Here is a 22,275-nt window from a genome sequence, read left to right on the forward strand (position 1 = left end):
TACCCCCAACAACAATCAGAACATTTTTCAGATAACAGTAAAACTTAAGTTCCCTTTAAATTCATGAAAACAAACATAGGAATGAGAATGTGATTGAATGAGAAAACTTCAGCGGGCTCTGTGAGTAAGACGCCCGAGAACATGGTAGGGCACGGTGAGAAATCAGCATGGACTGGGAAAGATGTAATGCAAGTTTGCTCCCCTGGGCACAATATGTGTTTGGAGAAAAAATAGCATAAATGTAGCGTAGAACTCAAGAAAGAGTGAAGCGGAGGGCAACTCTGAAACACAAACTGCTACAATGTTACGCTGCTCTCTGCATCTTCAGAATTTCTGCAGGAAATTGTGAAACAGTGTACACTCCCTCTTGGCGAACATCTTCCCAGCACTAACGCTTGGCGCACATAGACTGGGGCGGCTGCTAGGACACCTGGGCCATATCATATTGTTTGTGCCAGACACACCTTTTAAAAGCACAGAAGGAAAATGTGCCGTATTAGCATGAATGTGATGCCCCCAGAGCAGCGAGGGTTCGCGGCTGCCCTGAGGGCAGCACATTCATGTGAAAAACAGAGCGGCGGCTTTAAAGCTGCTCAGTGTTTCACTGTGCGGCAGAAACCCACCTGCACGTTTAAGGGGATTAGAGATCCCCTTGAAGGCGGGTACAGTGAGTGCACCCGCCTGCACGTTTAAGGGGATTAGAGATCCCTTGAAGGCGGGTACAGTGAGTGCACCCGCCTGCACGTTTAAGGGGATTAGAGAGCCCTTGAAGGCGGGTACAGCGAGTGCACCCGCCTGCACGTTTAAGGGGATTAGAGAGCCCTTGCAGGCGGGTACAGTGAGTGCACCCGCCTGCAAGGGGATCTCTGGGGGGTCCATGAGACCCTCTGTCTCCACTCTAGAGGGCTGCCACCAGGGGGTGACTGACAGTGCGCCTCCTGACAGCTTCTTTGCCTCTGCGCCCACGCCTACAATGCGGCGCAGAGGTAGAGGGATTATCTCATTTGCATGGGGCCACGCCCTCTGGAGACAGCACCGGAGCTATATGCGCACTGGCGCATTAGTATCAGCACACAGGTCTGCACCCCTTCTGTAATACCAGTGTGCCCCCGGGCACTCTATAATACCGCCCTATGTACCACAGCAAACAGACTTGTGTACAATGTGCCCATTATGCCTTCTTTAGAAGTGTTCCATTCGAAAGAACAGACGATTGAGTTAGCGGGCCAGTCACTGCTGTGTATAATTTTGTGTTCAGTATTAAAAGAACAGACTAGCAGCCCTACAAGCATTGCTGATTAGTTGACCTCCACTTCTTTCCAAAGGGAAGACAAATGGTCTGCTGATGACCATGTCAGTCATGCTTTAACCAAAAACCTGATGCTTTTTCATAGTGAGGTTTCCAATGTCTGAAGAACGAGAATATTTGAATAGAACCCTACGCATGGCTAACTCTGAGATTACAAAATATGACATGGCAACACCAATTCTGTACAATTTTAGGTAAAAAATATTCTAGATAAAGCTGTATGTCCTTGGGCATATAGTCAGATAGATAACATTAGACACACACTCTTCAGATTATACTTTCTATTCTTGTCTCTTTAGTGTAAGCTCTAGAATATTATGAAGACGTATGGCCAGCAGAATATGGATATACAGTGAGCAACAGCGTGTCAAATCTCAAACCAGGAGGCACATGTCAGAGAGAAGAGAGGCAACAGGAAATAGATCAGGAAAGTAAAAACTATTTTTGGATCAGCCAATAAGAAGCAAGCTGCAGTCATGCAGAGCCTGCGCCTAACCTCAGAATCAAAGCTGGCAAGATCCAAGTGACTGGCACTGAACGAGTTACAGCTGGTCCTGTTATGGCCTGGCATGAGAAGAACTCTTGGGAAATAACTCTTATCGGCATGGCCTGGAAACCCCCTTCATACAAAGGCGGTCATTCTGACCGCGGCGGTCGGCGCCCGCCAAGCGGTTCCCGCCGAAAGACCGCGGCGGCCATTCCGGCTTTCCCGCTGTCTTTGCATCCTAAACTTTCTATTTGAAATCAACAAAAATGTTGATGTAATTTCAACCTCGAATGGTGCTCATCGATTGAACACCAAACAAATAGAAAATATGAGCCAATCTCACCCAAACATATGAGATGACCTCTGGACTTTACTGGGAACTTGGACTAAGCCAGCTGTCCACATGACTGGGCATAACAAGTACTGTACAGCCTTCGGGCCTCTGAACACTAGAGCGGAAAGGCATTGACCAGAATTCTTGAATGTCTCTCTTTTAGGGGGTAAGGACTGTACACTGAAACATCGTGCCCGATCTTCATAAACTGAATCATTTAATCAAATGAAAGTTTAGCACGTGAAGCCTGTGTGCCTCTCCCCCTCTGAAGCAAACAGTCATCACTTCCCCGACTGGCAGACGGCAGCTCAGATGGGTTTTTATCTACCTTTATGCTACCGGCCCTCCCTTGTGATCCACGACTGCGAGCCCTGCTGTCCCACCATCCATGAACAGCAAAGACTATAAGGTATTAAACTGAATGGTTGCAGGCTGTAGCTATGCTTGGCTAATGATTGTGGATTATCTCTTGATTTTAAACCTTATTTATGGGCACTCAGGTAGATTAAAGTGCAGTTACAGAGAAGGACAAGTTACTTTTATTTGTAACGCTCTTTCTGGTAGATAATCTGTCTAACTGCAAGTCCTCATCTTGTGAACACCACGGGCACCAGGCTTGATTTGGATAATTTTCTGCGCAATTCCTTTATATGTTGGTAAGAGGCACTGTGTGGCTCTGCATCGGGACCGTCTGACCCCGAATGTGACATTAGGGGCCCAACATAGCTGCCACCTCCGCAAGCGGACATCAGTTTCTTTCTATCTGTCCGAGCCTTCAATAATCAGATTATACCAGAGTGCAGATTTCTATGTTTGAATCCTGTTAGGTTTAACTAGATGAGTTAATTCCAAAGAACAAGGAAGTGAGTGGGTCGGTGACAAATCTGTGTTGAGATAGTATCTACCAGAAAGAGCATTACTGAAAGTAAGTAACTTGGATACTTCTAACCGCATATTCCTCATCTTGTGAGTAGATGCCAAAGCAGTACCTCCCCCAGTTGGTGGGTCTGTCGAATGGCTCAATCCATTAAATCCTATAGGACATTACAGGCTGAATTTCCCTCCCTCCAGACTGGGCTATCCATGCAGTAGTGCTTTGTGAACATGTGGCCAGATGCCACACACCGGGCAGGCAAATGTTCAAGACAGGCACACCACATGCCAATGTAATGGTAGCAGTCTGTGCTCTGGTGGAATAAGAATGTAGGCCTTCTAGGAGCTGTTCCTTGGCCAGTCTATATAAGATCTTGATGCACAAGAAAATCCATCTGGAGATTGTTCCTTTTTTGGACAGCTTTCCCCTTTTTCACCTCAGTGAACCCTACAAAGAGATGATGATCCATCATCTGTTCTTTGGTGCAATCAATGTGGAAGCTTAGGGCTCTCTTCAGATCAAGATAATGAAATATTTCTTCCTCTTTAGACGGGTGAGGTGGGATGAAGAAAGCTGGCAGGGTGATAGACAGCCCGATGTGAAAAGACACAGCAACCTTTGGGAGAAATGCCGCTGTGGAGGCAGGAGCCAGAGCTTGGGTAGTTTGCTTCCCTATGGAGGTTTGGATACTGATGGCGAGGCACGCATCTACACTGGAGGATTGTCGAACCATTTCCCAGTGGAGGAGAAGCTGCGGCTGGGCTCATTGGGGGGGGGGGGGGTACGGGGGGGGGATTAATAGTCCACCTGGTGACTGGTAGCATGGAAGCTAAAAGACATAGAAATCAGAAGGCACAGATGCTATCACAACGTACTGAACTGAAAACAAATGCTCAGTAGCGTTCCCAACAACATTGTAGCTTCCCTTTGGGGTACCATAATCACTCACTCAACAGGTAGACGTTACTGGGAACAACAGGAGGTGCTGCTTTTAGAGGCACGCATCCTGGAGCTGGAGGGGACAGTAGTGGAATTGGAGCCAGGCGCCACACTCGGTGATTCACTACGTACCCAAACCGTTTTCAGACAAACTCTTTTGTCAGAGACAAAAACAGCATGGCTGGCCAGGCACAGCTGCATATATCAATTGGTTGGGAAAGGGGGGGGGGGACGTCCAGTAAAACTCACCACTGGCTGTGCACAAACTTCACAGGCCAAGAGACCCTGGGTGTGCAAGGGAAATATGGAACGGGTGACAATGACATAGCTACCTGCTTATCATCGTACTATGCACACCTGTACTTCCCTGTGGAGGGTCCATATGCGTCTGAACTCTGGGATTTCATGAAGGACCCAGCAATTCGGTCCCTGCTGCCGGCAGAAAGGCTTTTCTTAGATGAGTTTGTGGAAAGGGAGGAATTGGCAAAGGCCTTAGGACAGATGCGTATGGGTAAGATGCCGGGCCCTAATGGGTTCCCAGCTAAAGTTTTCATAGCATGTCAATTCCACTGCATAGACCCTTTACAAAGGCAGAAATCGGGTTGCTCCCCAAGCCAGGCAGCCCACCGAACAGATGGTCGTCGGACCACCACATTTGCTCTTGAAAATCGACGCAAAGATATGAGTCAAGGTGCTAGCCAGACTATTACAAAAAGTGATAGGCTCCCTGGTCCATCGGGAGAAATCCGGCTTCATGCCCAGGGCGTGCCACCAGACACAACATACACTGGGAATACAATGCACAGTGCCGGGCTGTCAAACTACCTCAGAATCACAAGTTAGAACTGGTGGACTTCCATAAGGCCTTCGACTCGGATAACTGGGACTATGTAATCCTCCTCCTTTCCAAATTAAACTTGAGACCCCAAGTTCATTAGACGTGTCCACCTGCTATAGACTGAGTTGGCTGCACAGGTGCGGGTGGACAGGGCCCTTTCAAGGCCTTTCCCAATCCGCAGGGGCAGGATAGAGGTGTGCCCCCTGTCACTGTTATTCGCTATAGCGATAGACCCGTAGTACCATGGGTAAGGGTTGACGCCCTGGTCTGAAAGCTGGAGTGGACACCGGGTGTGGCACACACCAGAACACCCAATGTAACTGATGTTCTCCTATTCTTGTACGAACTGCAGGAGTGTTGCCACAGGTCCTTCAAATACTCCTGATCTTTGGCTGTTATTTGGGGCTTCTTCTCAATAAAGCCAAATCTTCTATACCCTATTAGAGACCCAGACACAGCCCAACAATATGTGGAGAACCTGCAGGTCCTAATGGAGATGTTTGGATACCTGGGGGTGGGGGGGTCTACATAACTGATAACCCTCAAAGGGCGTGGGACAGAAACATACAGTTCCAAACTGGGCTGCCTGGCTCGCAACCTGGGGTACTGGTCGATGCTTCCTCTATCATAGGCAGGGCTGTGATCAACAAGATGGTGGCCCTATCTCCCCTCCGGTATCAACTATACAACTACCCCTGCCCGCCAAAAAATGTTTCCATGCGACTAGACATGACACTGTGACAATTCCCATGGGATCACTGAACCCTGCAAATAGCTTAAACTTTCAACATATGAGGGCGGTATCGCGGCACCAGACCTCCGGTCATACTACAGAACCTCTCACTACAGCTGACTATCACTAACAAGTCAATACCGCCGGAGACCCAGCATTCACGACCAAAAGATGGGTAATGGGGGGCACGCTGCTCCTGCATCCCCTCTACGGGGAAGCAACCCCAGGGTCTTTCCTTCCAGCCTTGAAAGTGGTGCTCCAGACGTGAGAGAAACCAATAAGACCCTGGGGTGACCTACATTTATTCATTTAATGTTGAGTGCTTTAGTGAGAATTGCCAGAGCCCTTAATAACAAGTTCTGGCTTCTGTGAATAGGCTCACTTTCTGCAACATACTATTAACTCTTGAAGAAGGCAATATTGGGCATTCATTATTTTCAAGATCATAGACACTGCTGTTAGTAAAGTCGGCTTGAATAGCTTCTATCTTATACTAAAAAAAGATTCTGATTATCATGTGAGGACTGAATGGTAGGACTGGATAGCTTCACTTTCTCCTCCCTTCTTCTGATGCAACTGGTCTCCCAAACATTCTTGTTGTGGATACATATAAAGACCGGCAAAGGCAACTAGAAATATGTGCAAGGCAATGCTGCCCAGAAGACACAAGAGTTAGTTTGCTAATGGTGCTGCTACAGTGTCAGAGGAGAGAGTGCGTCTTCAAACACCCTGATCAAAGACTTTCCTCCAAAAGCACTCGTCAAAACTGTGTCTACTGTCGATCCCAAGGAATGAATAGTTTGCACCGAATGCATCAAATACATTTTTGAGTTGGAGAACTAATTCACAAAGGAGAGACAGACTTGTGACCATGTCTTGCTGCAGTTTGGATGCCATCAACAGCCAACTGGCCAAGAGTGGAAAGATGAATATCCCCTTCCTCTTAGAAACACAGCTACCACTATCAGGCATTTGGAGAACAGTCTCAGTGCTGACTTGAGGCCAAATGAAAGAACTCAACATTGCTAATGAGTGTGGTATACTAAAAACGGAACAAACGTCTGATGTGCTTTGCAGATGAGAATGCAACAATAGGCATCCTGTAGGACTCCCTGATAATAACCGATTGAGGCACCTATGCCAGGAATGACTCAAGAAAGCCGATAAGATGTCATGGATGACTATTACGAGAGGAGTGGCAACCGCTATAAAACTGATGGGCAAGCTTAGTCCAAAGACGCCCACAATATGCCAACAATGGTCACAGGGCTGTCCACAACTGTGCTAAATATGGGATGCATTAAGAATGGGAATCATACAAAGCTGCCGTCATGGCAGGGGCAGCCATTATGATGCCAGCCATGCCCCAGTCACGCCAGAGACAATCACTCTATGTCAGGGGAGGCCAATGGACACCAAGGGTGGCCCCAGATGCCAGGTAGATCTGCCAGAGAAGGAAACCGTTTGCTATCTCACATACATGGGTACACACACACGACCATCATTTGCAATATCGATATTTTACTTGCCTGTTTATTCCAATCTCCTGTCGCTCCTGCACTAGCTCCTGCTCTCCTCCCAAACAGTGAGCGTTAGTGCATCGTGCTTGTGCTTGTACCTGGGAGCAGGAGCGCTCACGGGCTGAGGACCATCGAGTGAGGGGTCTGTATCACTCTGATGGGTAGCTAAGGGCTGCTGTTCAGTTCCAGCTCCTTAACACAGCATTTAATTTACATCAGTGACGCCACCAGCATGTTTTATGCTTCGGTTGAAGCAACTGTGATCCGAAAATATTTATTACAGCAGTACTATTCCTGCCTGATTGCACAATAAAACTACTAAATTGAACACTTTTCACCCTTTGTGTTTATAGTCTTAAACATTTCTAGATCAGACATGTTTCGAAAATGACACAACAGCCAAATACAGAAGATGAACTTCCTATACTGGAAATGTTTTCCAGGAATATCATTCTAAAGCACTCTCTCATAGCTACCAGCTGCTGATAGGTGAGCATTAAGACAGAAATGCTAAAAGTGACTCCAGGTGCTTCTAGTTTTCCTCTGCAGTAGGAGATAGTGTAAACATGAAGCATTCCTGCTGACCTGCTTCGAGAGTCTCATCAGTGTCTCTGGCGTTTCCTCCTTCGATGACCGCATGGTAATGGTAATCCTCTTGGTGGCCTTTTAACTGGGGAAAAACATCAAGAGCCGCGTCACCTGCAAACAAAGCCGAAATCAATGGCTTTCATTTAGGTACCCATACTTTAGCAGAATTATTCAGATTCTGAAGCATCGCTATTTTATGAACAACAGATCAACTGCATGTGGTATTTCTTATCTCAGCACTGCAGCAACAGAGCCCCTTCTCAACATATGATCTCCATCATAGTGAAAAGTTCAAATGACCATCAGCACATGAACGCAGAGTGCAGGTCATAAAGCCAGCAAAGACATATAAATGAATCAGGCCACGATAATGTTACAAAAGTGACATCACGCATGGCTGTTGAATATAGTATATATATTTATGGGGAAAAACACAGATAAAAACTGAGTTATGGTTCCAGATCAAACATGCAAAATCATTGAAATTAGCCAGTTATACTTAGCAACACACAAAAACGGCACCATGACATCCGTCATCCACTTAAAAATAAAAATAAAAACACTGAAATTCACTAGTTATACTCAAGGGAAGTTACTACGGCTTGTGGACCTGCCATGCACTGCTAATGACCTCACATATTACAGGACTCATGATATGTTCTATGACATCATTGTTAACGTCACGGAAGACATCTGAAATGACATCATTAGGCACAGCAAGTGCGAAAGTTATAGGTAAGTCAGTTAACCATAACTTGTGAAAATTGTATTTTTAAAGACATTTCACCTAAATATATTGTCACTTTAACCTTTGTTTTTTTTTCTGTGAAGATTTTGTGTGTGTGTGTGTGTGCGCGCGTGCGTGCGCGTACGTGCATACATATTTAGTGATTTAGGGCACATCACTATCTCTGTCTCAAATGCTGGGCATTATTATGCCATCTAGTGGTTGGGTCCGGAAACGTTCTAGTCTTTTTTTTTTCTCTCCTGGTGTCTACCACCATTTGGTGCTAAGTGCGTCCTCTGTGTGACGCGAGATGGTGCCCTGGAAGTTCCTGTGTGTGGTCGCCATCTTCAGATTCTTTTTTCTTTTTTTCCCCTTCTTACCCGTTTGCTTCCTGTCCCATTTCTGTGGAGATGGTGGGTCGCATGTGAATCCAGAAAAACTCTTCGAGCTGTAAAACTACTCCTGCAGCAAGAATCCTTTTCTGGATTCGCGTGCTGCGCATCACACTATTCTGCGGTATCCCTTTGCTGAGTTAGCCAATAGGTGGCATAGTACTTTCTGTCCCACCTGTGCTTCTTTATTCACCTGGACGTCCACACAGTAGTGTTTAACAACGGTGTGTGGAGATGCTCATGTTGCTGCTGCGCAGATTTCCTCAATGGGCACATCTGTTAAAAGCTAGTGGTGCGCCCTTCTTCCTGGTCGAGTGTGCCCTGGGGCATGAGGTGGGTGTTTTCTAGCCTTTGAGTAACAAGTCTGTATGATTGCACTGATCCATCTAGTGATTGTTCCTTTGGGCACTGGTGATCCTTTGATTGCTTTGGCAAATGAAATGTAAAGCTGGTTTCCCTTGAGAAAGTCTTTTGTTTCCTGGAGGTAATACATTACAGCCTTATGTACGTCTACGGTGTGTAGGTCTCTTTCGGCTTATGTCCTTGGTTCCTAGAAGAAATCCGGTAATTGTATGCTTTGACTGACATGGAACTGCGTTACTATCTTAGGTAGGAAGTGAGTGTAGGTTCTAAGGACCAGTGACTAGCAAACAAGGTTCCTGAATTGTCAGAGCTTGTAAATCGATGACTCTGCGTAATGAAGCGTTATCTATTAGAAAGGCTGTTTTTAGAGTGAGTGATTTTAAATCTGAAGTATGCATGGGTTCAAAGGGCTCTAACATCAGCTGTGTTAATACAGTATTCAGGTTCTATAACAGTGTTGGGCAGCTCTTGCCAGTGCCACCCTTTTTGAGCCCTCTAAGAATCTCTTTACTACTGATGATGTAAAAATGCTGGTGTAAGGAAATGCCTCCTTGGCATGGTTACCCCCTGACTTTTTGCCTTTGCTGATGCTATGTTTTGAATTGAAAGTGTGCTGAGGCCTGCTAACCAGGCCCCAGCACCAGTGTTCTTTCCCTAACCTGTACTTTTGATTCCACAATTGGCACCCCCTGGCACCCAGATAAGTCCCTTGTAACTGGTACCTCTGGTACCAAGGGCCCTGATGCCAGGGAAGGTCTCTAAGGGCTGCAGCATGTATTATGCCACCCTAGAGACCCCTCACCCAGCACAGACACACTGCTTACCAGCTTGTGTGTGCTAGTGAGAACAAAATGAGTAAGTCGACATGGCACTCCCCTCAGGGTGCCATGCCAGCCTCTCACTGCCTATGCAGTATAGGTAAGACACCCCTCTAGCAGGCCTTACAGCCCTAAGGCAGGGTGCACTATACCTTAGGTGAGGGTACCAGTGCATGAGCACTGTGCCCCTACAGTGTCTAAGCAAAACCTTAGACATTGTAAGTGCAGGGTAGCCATAAGAGTATATGGTCTGGGAGTCTGTTTTACACGAACTCCACAGCACCATAATGGCTACACTGAAAACTGGGAAGTTTGGTATCAAACTTCTCAGCACAATAAATGCACATTGATGCCAGTGTACATTTTATTGTAAAATACCCCACAGAGGGCACCTTAGCGGTGCCCCCTGAAACTTAACCGACTATCTGTGTAGGCTGACTGGTTCCAGCAGCCTGCCACACTAGAGACATGTTGCTGGCCCCATGGGGAGAGTGCCTTTGTCACTCTGAGGCCAGTAACAAAGCCTGCACTGAGTGGAGATGCTAACACCTCCCCCAGGCAGGTGCTGTAACACCTGGCGGTGAGCCTCAAAGGCTCACCCCTTTGTCACAGCACCGCAGGACACTCCAGCTAGTGGAGTTGCCCGCCCCCTCCGGCCCCGGCCCCCACTTTTGGCGGCAAGGCCGGAGAAAATAATGAAAATAACAAGGAGGAGTCACTGACCAGTCAGGACAGCCCCTAAGGTGTCCTGAGCTGAGGTGACTCTAACTTTTAGAAATCCTCCATCTTGCAGATGGAGGATTCCCCCAATAGGATTAGGGATGTGACCCCCTCCTGGGAGGAGGCACAAAGAGGGTGTACCCACCCTCAGGGCTAGTAGCCATTGGCTACTAACCCCCCAGACCTAAACACGCCCTTAAATTTAGTATTTAAGGGCTCTCCCTGAACCTAGAAATTAGATTCCTGCAACAACAAGAAGAAGGACTGCTTAGCTGAAAACCCCTGCAGAAGAAGACCAGAAGACAACAACTGCCTTGGCTCCAGAAACTCACCGGCCTGTCTCCTGCCTTCCAAAGAACTCTGCTCCAGCGACGCCTTCCAAAGGGACCAGCGACCTCTGACTCCTCTGAGGACTGCCCTGCTTCGACGACGACAAGAAACTCCCGAGGACAGCGGACCTGCTCCAAAAAGACTGCAACTTTATCCAAAGGAGCAGCTTTAAAGAACCCTGCAATCTCCCCGCAAGAAGCGTGAGACTTGCAACACTGCACCCGGCGACCCTGACTCGGCTGGTGGAGAACCAACACCTCAGGGAGGACCCCCGGACTACTCGACGACTGAGTACCAAAACCTGTCCCCCCTGAGCCCCCACAGCGCCGCCTGCAGAGGGAATCCCGAGGCTTCCCCTGACCGCGACTCTCTGAAACCTAAGTCCCGACGCCTGGAAAAGACCCTGCACCCGCAGCCCCCAGGACCTGAAGGACCGGACTTTCACTGCAGAAGTGACCCCCAGGAGTCCCTCTCCCTTGCCCAAGTGGAGGTTTCCCCGAGGAAGCCCCCCCTTGCCTGCCTGCAGCGCTGAAGAGATCCCTTGATCTCTCATTGACTTCCATTGCGAACCCGACGCTTGTTCTAACACTGCACCCGGCCGCCCCGCGCCGCTGAGGGTGAAATTTCTGTGTGGGCTTGTGTCCCCCCCGGTGCCATACAAAACCCCCCTGGTCTGCCCTCCGAAGACGCGGGTACTTACCTGCTGGCAGACTGGAACCGGGGCACCCCCTTCTCTCCATTGAAGCCTATGCGTTTTGGGCACCACTTTGAACTCTGCACCTGACCGGCCCTGAGCTGCTGGTGTGGTAACTTTGGGGTTGCTCTGAACCCCCAACGGTGGGCTACCTTGGACCAAGAACTGAACCCTGTAAGTGTTGAACTTACCTGGTAAAACTAACAAAAACTTACCTCCCCCAGGAACTGTGAAAATTGCACTAAGTGTCCACTTTTAAAATAGCTATTTGTGAATAACTTGAAAAGTATACATGCAATTGAAATGATTCAAAGTTCCTAATGTACTTACCTGCAATACCTTTCAAACAAGATATTACATGTTAAATTTGAACCTGTGGTTCTTAAAATAAACTAAGAAAAGATATTTTTCTATACAAAACCTATTGGCTGGATTTGTCTCTGAGTGTGTGTACCTCATTTATTGTCTATGTGTATGTACAACAAATGCTTAACACTACTCCTTGGATAAGCCTACTGCTCGACCACACTACCACAAAATAGAGCATTAGTATTATCTCTTTTTACCACTATTTTACCTCTAAGGGGAACCCTTGGACTCTGTGCATGCTATTCCTTACTTTGAAATAGCACATACAGAGCCAACTTCCTACAGCTGGTGTCTGATGTACCTCTAGTATAGGCCACTACTGCTGCTCAATGCACCTTTAGGGATGGATTTGTCAGACCATTGTCCTGGCGGTGGGTGAGGTATGTTTACACAGCTTCCTGATGTGTGCTTGAATCCATTCTATTCTTGTTTGTACACCAAGGGAGTTATCTTTTCCATGTCTGTGTAGCATTTTCCGTCTGTGTGATTTTCTAGCTTCCCTCAGGGTTTCCATCATCGGAGGAGGGAGTTGTAGGTGTCTGAATTCAATGGATTCAGGAGCCACGATGCTAGGCTGAATGAGGCTGAGTGCGGCTGGCTCTGGGTGGTACACCTCTCTGTGTTTTATTGTCAGTAAGTCATTCACCTATTTTATTGTGATCATTTGGTCCCCGGACATTTCCTGCAGATCCAAGTTCCAGGTCTGTCTTGCCCATTGGGGTGTTATGAGGATTAGTTTTGTTATTGATTGTCTGGTCTTCTCCATCAGGGGAATTGAAGGAAAGGCGTATGCAAATTTCACTGGCCAACTTATTGACAGGGCATTCCCTTCTGACTGGGGTGAGGAAACCTCGAGGCGAAGAGTTGGCATCTTGTGTGTGTTGGTGTGGCGAATAAGTCTATGCTTGGTGTGCCCCAGATGCTGAAAATCCTTTCAAGGAATTCTTGTTTATCTCACATTCTTGCAAGCTGGTTTTCTGTCTGTTCAATTTGTCTGCCTCTGTACTGAGCTCCCGCAGTAGGAGTATTGCCTGCAGAGTTACTTGTTGTTGTATCACCCACTGCCAGATCTCTTGGGCTAGCTTCGACAGGGTGAAGGATTTTGTTGTCCCTTGTTTGCTGAGGTAGAACATTGTGGTTGTATTGACCATTTGTATCACAACATTTTTGCCAGTTAGGTGTGCTGGAATGCTCTTTGGGCTAGGTAGACTATTTTAATTTCCAGGAAGCTGATGTGTCTCACTGCATCTGCGTTGTTCCATAGGCCACGTACTGTCAGGGGTCCTATATGAGCTCCCCAACCTTTGTGGGATGAGTCTCTTTTTATGGTCACATTTGGAGCTGGTGTCTTGAATGGTGTCCCTACATTTATGTTTGTTGTGATCCACCATTGTATCTCCTTTTGTACTCTTGCTGTGACACCCACTAGACCCTCCCAGCTCCCTGTGGCCATTTGTTACAGATCCATCTCTGTATGGGTCGTATCTGAAGTCTTCTGTGTGGGATCAACAGGATGCATGATGCCATAATGCCTATGAGTTTCATGACAGTCTTCACTGTCAGACACTGACCCTTCTGGTAGAGGCGAGTCTCTTTTTTTACTGTTTCTGCTGTCTTCTGAACAGGGTATGCTCTTGCTGTCTTGGAGTTTAATGTAGCTCCAAGAAACACCTTCACTTGCTCTGGTTGTAGTGATGACTTCAAGTGGATTGTCGTGAAGCCAAGAGTTGTAGAGTGTGCATGACCATTTGTATGTCCTTCTGACACATGATCCTTGATTGTGCTTTTATCAGCCGATCGTCTAGGTAAGGACAGACTTGAATTCTCAGTTTTCCTCAGTGTGCTGATACTGCTGCGAGGATCTTTGTGAAGACTCATGGTGCAGATTCTATGCCAAAGGGCAATACTGTGAATTGGTAAGGTATCTTTTGTGTCTTTGATTCATAGGTATGTATAGGTATGCGTCCTTTAGATCTAAGGTGGTCAAACAATCTCTGTTTTGCAGAAGTGGTATTACTTCCTGCTATGTTGTCATTTTGAAGAGTTGTGTTCGAATGAATTTGTTCCTGAATCTGAGGACCAGGGCTGATTTTAAGGTTAGATCTTGTTTTATGACCAGTACATAGGGTGAGTAGTTTCCCATATTTTCCTTTTGTTTTGGTACGTGTTCTACAGCTCTTTTTAGGATTCATTCTTTTACTTCCTTTCTGAGTTGTATACCTCTCCCCTGAAAGGTTGTCTGTTTAGTTCTATGCAACATCCATGACTGATTAAGTTTAAGATCCACTTGTCTGATGTTATTTTTTTACACTCCTGGAGAAAACATTTTATTCTGCCCACCACTGGTGTTACATGTTGGATGCTGTTTTGGCAAGAGTCACTTGTTTGCTGTTCCAGAGCTTTTGGGGGGGATGAACCCTTCCACTCGACCTTCCTCGAAAAGGCTGCCTCACTGGGTGCTGCAATTTTTGGTATGCTGGAGTTTGTGTGACTCCTCCTGTATGACTCCCTTGGCCCTTTCCTAATATTCATCCGGAAGGTGTTGCATCAGGCTTTCTACCTCTTTTCACTATTGATGCCTGAAACGATCCATGAGTGTGTTGGCGTTTGCTATCCTCGACTGGGATGCAGCCTCCATTTCTAACTTTCTGCCCACCAAGTCAAGCCTTCTACTTTCTCTCTTGGGTGACGGCCCGCGGATGTTGGTGCGTTGTTTCCCTAACAGTAGTCACGATAATGGAGTCTGCTGGAACATTACCTTTGATGTGTGTAGGGTGCTGAGTGGAATGCTTGTATTTCTTCTCCACTCTAGATGGGACAGACCTTGTAGTGGCTGGTTCCTTGGAGGGCTTCCTTCCTTGATCCAGGATGCTGGGCAGCAAGGGTGGGTATACGTTTGCCTTTTGGGATGGCAGCAGTGTTTCTAGGAGGAAGCATGCTCTCTCCTTCTCTTCCTGTAGCTGGACCCCATAGGTCCCTGCTGCTCTTTTCATGATGTTGTTATAAGTAGCCAGGTCATCAGAGGGTGATGGCCTCGAAGGTTAATTGTCTACCCCCTCTTCGGGTGAATCTGCGTCGAGGTCCTGCCATGTTTAGCTGAAATGGCTGGAATCGTCGACGCCTGGCGTATACTCTGTGTAATCAATTTTAAGGAACTCCTGCTGCTCCTCAATGTCGTACTCCTGTGTTGCCGGTGCCTCCAAGGCAGATTGGTCATACTCAGTTTCCGTTGCAGTCAAAGGTTTGGTGGGATTGCAGAATTCTTTCAAGGAGTCATCAAACTCTTTATTTTTCTGTATAAGGGGCACCAGTTCTGCTTTTAGCCTCCTTTCCTTTTCAACCTCAAGCATTCTTTGGCTCATTTTGGTTCATCCATCTCCGATGCTGTTGCCTTCTCTCTCGCTCCCTCTCAAGTTGAGGTTTTTGGCAGCGTCTCTGGCCCTTTGATATACTTGGGTCAGGATCCATGTGGCTCTTTCGGTTTTAGCTGATCTTCGGTCTACGACTGTTTCGGCACCGAGGCTGCTTTATGTTGTTTATGTTCTTTGGACTTAAAGTCAGTGCCTTTCGGTGGTTTTACCTTCTTGTTGTTGGCATCTCATGTCCCCTTTTTCTGCTTCTGAGTTTTTTTCAGGGTGGTCCTCGATTATTTCGACATCTGAAACTCCTTTTCTTGCTGTTTCGCTCTCCTTCACGTTCTCTTCTTCGCCACTTGAGAGACCGAGGTCTCTAAATAAATCTTGCTTCTGAGCCGCCGACTTGGTGTAGTGCTCGAGTTTTTGTGGATATCATACTTTTAGCGTTTTCTGAACTAATTTGGACAGGCCTCACAGTCTTCATCTTTGTGGTCCCTCGGCAGGCAAAGGTTGCACACTTTGTGGGGATCTTTCCTGGCAAATTTATGATACCAATTGCGACAAAACTGAAAAGGGGTATTTTCCATGACCCTTTAGTGTTCCTTCTCTCTTCATTCTCTGTCAATGGTGATCTTTACCAGCGGTGTCTCACTATTGGGCTGGGAAGGTCTCCCCTCTCCTCTGAAGATCTTTTCTACTCCCTTGGCGTGTTCTTTGGATTTCCCTTGATTTCTGTGAAAACAAATTGAAAAAAAACTTTAGAAAATTCTTTGGAGCTCCTCCGTCATTCTTCCAGACCCAAGGGCAGTAAAAAGAATCTGAAGATGGCGACCACGCACTAGGAAATTCCGGAGCACCATCTGACCTCACACAGAAGATGGACTTAGCACCATATGGTGGTCGAGGATGCCCAGGAGAGAAGGAAAAAAAAAAAAAAAAAAAAAAAAAAAAAACACACAAAACAGACTAGAACCCCTTTTTGATGTTTTACAAAAAAACTCAACTAAGACGGGTTGAAATGTCAGCAATACATACAGCAATTGTGGCCAATATTTGTTCTGAACAAGGCGAAAAGCATTCACAATTAATATAACAGGCCGGTGTTACACAGAGTTTCAAGGAACAAAATGGGCACTATGTTTATTCAATTGTTTTACGTTGTTTTGTTGTGTTGTTTAAAGTCACTTGATCACACTGCATGATCATTTCACTTTAAGTCACTTAATAAAACATCCTTGCTTAAATTATTTTTTGGAAACCTCGCTATATCAATAATAATATACGAAAGCAATCATACTTGTGTGATTCAAATCATTTATTGATATGTCCATGTTATAGGACAAAGTATATGCTATTGAAAGTAATATTTCTTCCCCGACGGAACCCATTGTGGTTACATATTATTGAATACCCAGGTTCTGATGGACACAGGGTTACCCCATTGTAATTAATGTGTGAAAGAACAGGCAGTTGTTCAAGAAGACAGCAACAATGTTGAGCCAGATCAAAAAAGGTATAATGTTCCTCTATATCTAATAATGTTACATCCAGTTTTACTCTGAACCTTATTGATTATTTTTTAAATAAACTCAATAAAACGCCCTGCTTGTCTTTCACTTACCTATATTCTGAAAAACATTGTTTACTGTTTTAAAAAGTTAGATTGCTGCTAAAACGAAATGACAAATACCTTGTCTTCTCTGACAGCTGTGATGGTCCAACTCTAGAGATTCTCTCTCCCTTTCTTTTATAGAAAATACAGCAGTGGAAATAAGAGGACCTGTTATTGAAAGGAAAGAGTAAACATTAATGTTTGGACACCACAGGATTACGAAAAGATCTTCCAGGGCGTTAGCTAATACGTGGTCACACAAAACATCAGAAAACCGGAGCCTGAGAAAGCATCCAGCATCTCTAGGCACAGACGTCTGACTGGAGAAGGTGGTCTATTCATTGTCATGAACGCCCTCTCACATAGAGGGGAGGGGCCGTACATGAAGCTTCACCTATATCGTCGCGCAGAAGAGTAACTGGAGGAAGGAATCCAGGCAGTAGCGTTAACAACACTCTCAAGCAGATGTGAGAGGCTTAACACCACTTTCACCCCTTCACCGGGGACGAGGTGGAGGGACTCTACATAATGCTGCATCGGACCCTCATGCAGAAGTGTACCTGGAGACAGTAATCCATGCAGTACACTACTCTCACACAGAGGGGAGGGACTGCACATTTTGCGTCACCACATACACACAGAGTCCACCCAGAGAAATTAAGCCAATCAGCAATGCTAACTCCACTCTCACACAGATGTGAGGCTGTACATGATGCTTAAACAGGTCTTCACAGAGGTCTACGTGGAGGAAGTAATGCATGACGTAGTCTTATTTTTTTGTGTTGTAATTTTGTATTCACAAAATATAACAGTATATGATTACAGATTACATTGTACCTCAAAGCGTTATGCAAATGAAGAAGGCAGTCAACAGCTGGTATACAAAAAGAAATAAGAGAAGAGGGTGGGAAGAGCAAAAAAGGGGGAAGGATAAACAGGGGGGATGTGTGAAGATACCCGAAAATGGCAGTAATGTACGGGGTAAATGGAACCATAAGATATGTCTGACAGGAGGGTAGTGACCTAGGTGCTGGAGGACCCTAGCCCCTAGTTAAGTCAGAGAGTCATATCCGGAAGCCGATGGCCAGAGGATAAGCTGAACAACCCCTCTGTCCGGCCGGGCTCCCGGGGGCCATGGGGTGAGTATATGGTAGCTAAGCCGGGCAGGGGGGAGCGCAGAGAGTAGTATTGTGCGGCAAGCTGTGGCAGTGAAGCATTGTCTGATAAACAAAGGCATGGGGACCTCACCAAGGTACAGGGGAGATAGAGATGGGAGCAAGGGCGTGGGAAAGAGCCAAGGTGAGAGGGCAGTGAGGCTCGGATGAGAGGTGATGATACATAGTATTGTATGGTAAAGTAGAGTTGGTTACAGAAGAGTAAAGTGAAGTAGAGACGAGTAGCATAAAGCTGGATGAAGTATAGTAGAATAAAGGATAGGAATGTATGGGGAAGTGAGGTAGGGTAGAGCGAAGTAGAAAAAGGATGGAGTAGATTAGAGTAGGGAAGAGTAGAAGGGTTGGTGGTGAAGATGGAAATGCAGAAGGAGAACAAGAAGGAGAACAAGAAGGAGAAGAAAAAGGGCACCCAGTGTGATCTAGAGAGACAAGGGGGACGAAGGGGCAAGGACCAAATTGGAGGAGGACCATAGGAATACCTGCCAAGAGAGGGGTAGTGGGGTAGGGCGAGGGGAGAGGAGGAGGTGGGGGGGTGCGAGGAGGCCAGGAGAAAAGGAGAGCGGTAATTGTAGCATTAGCAACAGTAGTTGAGTTTAGAGTGGTTGGTCAGTACGCGCACTATGAGTCCCAGGTAAGAAACGGCGCCCATGTCTCCCTAAACAGGGCGGTTTGGTCTTGCATGTGATAGATGATGCATTCATGGGCAGCGGTCCAGACCATTGCCACCATCTACTCTTCTGGTGTGAGGGGGGCAGGAGATCTCCAGTGACGGAGGATGCATATCTTGACTGTTGCGAGGGCTGTATGCAGTAAGCGGCGTTGTGGTTGGGACAGATCGGGGAGGTTTCCCATGTCGTGCAGGAGTATGGAAGGAGAGGGGAGCAGCGTCCAAAGGGTCATGGACGCACCAAGGGTGGGTCCCACAGCCTCCCATAGGGGCAGAAAAGGGCAGTCGCAGGGGATGTGGGTCAAATTGCTCCGCTTGGGGTAAAAGACCCATTCTGTGCAATTTCACAGGAGTCCAGTACCAATCACGGATTATTTTAAAAAGCCAAAACTTCAGGCGGGCTTACCGGGTACCCCTATCCAAGGCCACCATTATATCTGTCCAGTCCTCCACTTCAAACTCCGTCTGGAGACATATCTGCCATTTAGAGCTAAAATTGTCGAGGATGGCATGCGAATAAAGACGATGTGTAAGAACATCATATAGGCCCGCCATCACACCCTTGAGGCGGCCTCATGTCTAAAGATAAGACAGTACAGGGGAGACCTACAGGGTCCTGGGGCTGGCTCCCATGCTACGTCGAAGACAGTGTTTAAGTTGCAGGTACCGCCACACCTGGTGAGGGTGGAAGCCATATTCCTCTCTCAGCCTCACAAATGATTTAATTTCACCATTCTCAATGATCTGGTCCAAACTTTCAACGCCAGCTGCACTCCATTGCGCCCAATGGAGGGTGTCTCCTCCAACACATAGGCCGACATTTCCCCAATTTAACCACAGAGGGACCTGCGAGTGGACAGAAGGATGTGTGTCAAGAAGGCGGTGTGCCCTGTGTAGTGAATACTAGTTTGTTTTAATGGGATACAGGATTTAGCTTAGCCTTTGGCTTGCAGACTTGTGCCCGTCACCTAGTGACTTTTACCCTACTTAGCTTGCTCTGTTTCAGCACATTTGTTTAATTAAATCCTTTAAGATGGCTGCCTTGTTTTTCATTAGGCCCATGTTTTAGATTTGCGTTATCAACGTCACTGCGCTAAGGCATCAATATCAAGGGACAAAGATAAACAAACTGTAGGTGTTCACATTAGGTACTTTCCCTCTTCACGCTTTCGAGGGAATTGTTTATATAAATTACCATCCCAAGCATGTCTTGTTATCTACTGTTTGGGAACAGAGCTACGTCAGGGGTGCAATCAGATCTGTATAAATACGCCTCACTTAAACAGATAGTCAGAGGTATTCTGACCAGATGCCATCGCTGCTATCGATGCTGCACGTCGCCTTGACGCTGACCCAGTTTTCGCGTTCCTACGGAGTCTGAGCTAGAGACCTCATTCCAAGGTAATGAGGGTTGGGGGCTCTTCTCCTGGACATAGCATTGGCAGCTTAGGTTTAACATACCTAGCTCTCTTTTAGGGTAGAGGTTAGGCTCACTATGCTAGGGTATTAGGACATATTACACACCTCACGTCTTTTCATGATTTTGCTCGATGGTGGGGGTCTCTGTATTAATGACTCGTCTTTACCGTTTCTTGCACTGTTCATTATCCTAATAATTGCAGCCCATGCAACTTATCGCAGATTGCAGTTCTGCTGAATAAAACCTATTGAAACTTTACTGCATCTTCTTCATTGCCTGTGTTTGATTGAGACATGGGGTTTATGTGAGAAAGGGGTAATCTCCGCTTAACCACGACATTCCCTGAGATGTCACATTCTTGAGTCCTTGCGTAAAGGCTGCAACAAATCACCTTTTACTGTTTGGATTTTTGGTGAGGTGCTGGCTTGTGAGCCGGGAGGGTTGGGACGACAGTTACGACTTGTTGTAGGACTGGCATAATCGCCTACAAACATAAGCACGGTCATCCTTAAACCAGCAGTCTTGCCTAGAGCAAGAGTCAAACTACGACACCTGCCAGGCTGCATGCATCGCCCTCAACCTCGGGTTGTCTGGCATGACTGAGGAGGACTGACTGTACAAGACACTGAGTCCGCCCGGCTTGAGAGCAACAATCGTTCCGTAATGACCCACTGCGGTGGATCCGGTAACTCCGAGAGCGTATACGCTAACTGGGAAAGGTGAAGGGCAAGGGCATCATGTTCTACCGACAGGAGTCCCATGCCTCCGCAAGAGCGACGTGCCATAAGTTTAGGTGATGATAAATGGGGACAGAAGGAACCCCAAACAAAAGCTCTGATCACTGCATCAATCAGTCTAAGGGACAATAGAGGTGCTTGGATGGGTAGCATGCCTCGCACATAGGTGAAGCATGGTGATGTAACCATCCTCACCACCTGTACCATGCCCCACACGGAAAATGAATGGGTCCAAATTGCCCGCTATCATGCGTTCTAATCCTCGGTTGACGAGGATTCCCAGGTATTTGAGGTGAAGCGGCGTCCACCGGAAAGGAAAGTCGTGAATCGCTGCCCGTGTGGTGATGATGGAGAGGGGCAGCGCTTCGCTCTTGTCCCAGGTCACCCTATACCCGGATAGAGTCGCAAAGCCATCAATGATCTCCAATAAGGTCAGGAGGGAACGGTCCAAATCTGCCAAGGTAAGTAGGATGTCATCCGCATAAAGGTAGAGCTTGGACACCCCGCCCTGCAGAGGTATTCCAGTAAGGAGAGGAGATTGGCTGATAGTGGTCGCTAGCGGTTCCATGGCTAGCAGAAATTTGAGTGGCAAGAGTGGGCAGCCTTGTCTCGTCCCTCTGCATATTGGAAAAGGTTCTGATAAGAAGCCACCATTGTTGACCTGTGCCAATGGGGCGATAGCCCAGACCAAATTTCTGCAAAGTTGGAAACAAGTAGTCCCATTCAATACAGTCAAACGCTTTTTCAATGTCGAGGGACAAGGCTAAGGCTTCATCCGGCATGTCCCTGGCTTCCCATAGGGCATGTGAGAGGAAGCGGAGGTGGTTTCTAGAGGTGCGTCCCGGGACAAACCCCACTTGTGTAGGATGCATTAGGATGGGATAACCCTGCGTAAATGGGCCCCCAAGATGCTGGCAAGGATTTCGATAACTCCATTCATAAGGGAGATCGGGCTTAGGTATAACCGCGATCACTGCCCTATTTGAGATAGAGCCTAGCAATCCCTCTCGGCTAGCCTCTTGGAGGGCTTCGTATATGGAATCAACTACCTCCTCGCCGGCCCATTAGTAAAATTCTACGGGGGAACAGTCGTCCCCTGGTGATTTATTGTATGGGAGATTAGATATGGCCTGTGTTATTTTGATCTTGCTGAACTCCCCGTCTAGCAGGGCTTGGCCCTCGTCCGATAGGAGGGGTAGGCGAACACCCTCCAGAAAGGTCTCCACTTGGGCAGGGCTAGCCACCGTTTCCGGGGTGTACAGACGTTGGTAGA

At 47.0% G+C, this 22,275-nt stretch overlaps 1 protein-coding gene across 2 annotated transcripts in view; it reads right to left on the reverse strand.

Moving 5' to 3' along the window:
* LOC138303545 (zinc finger protein 271-like) overlaps positions 1-22,275 on the reverse strand; it is a 118,663-nt gene that overhangs the window by 33,662 nt on the left and 62,726 nt on the right. For both annotated transcript variants that reach the window (XM_069242784.1, XM_069242785.1), the window contains exons 3-4: positions 17,082-17,171; positions 7,620-7,733 (exon numbers count right to left, since the gene is read on the reverse strand). In XM_069242784.1, the coding sequence (XP_069098885.1) occupies positions 7,620-7,733; positions 17,082-17,171 (204 nt within the window). The remainder of the gene's footprint in view (positions 1-7,619; positions 7,734-17,081; positions 17,172-22,275) is intronic.

This window comes from Pleurodeles waltl, chromosome 7 (genome assembly GCF_031143425.1).
Source record: "Pleurodeles waltl isolate 20211129_DDA chromosome 7, aPleWal1.hap1.20221129, whole genome shotgun sequence".
In the NCBI taxonomy this organism is placed as follows: domain Eukaryota; kingdom Metazoa; phylum Chordata; class Amphibia; order Caudata; family Salamandridae; genus Pleurodeles; species Pleurodeles waltl.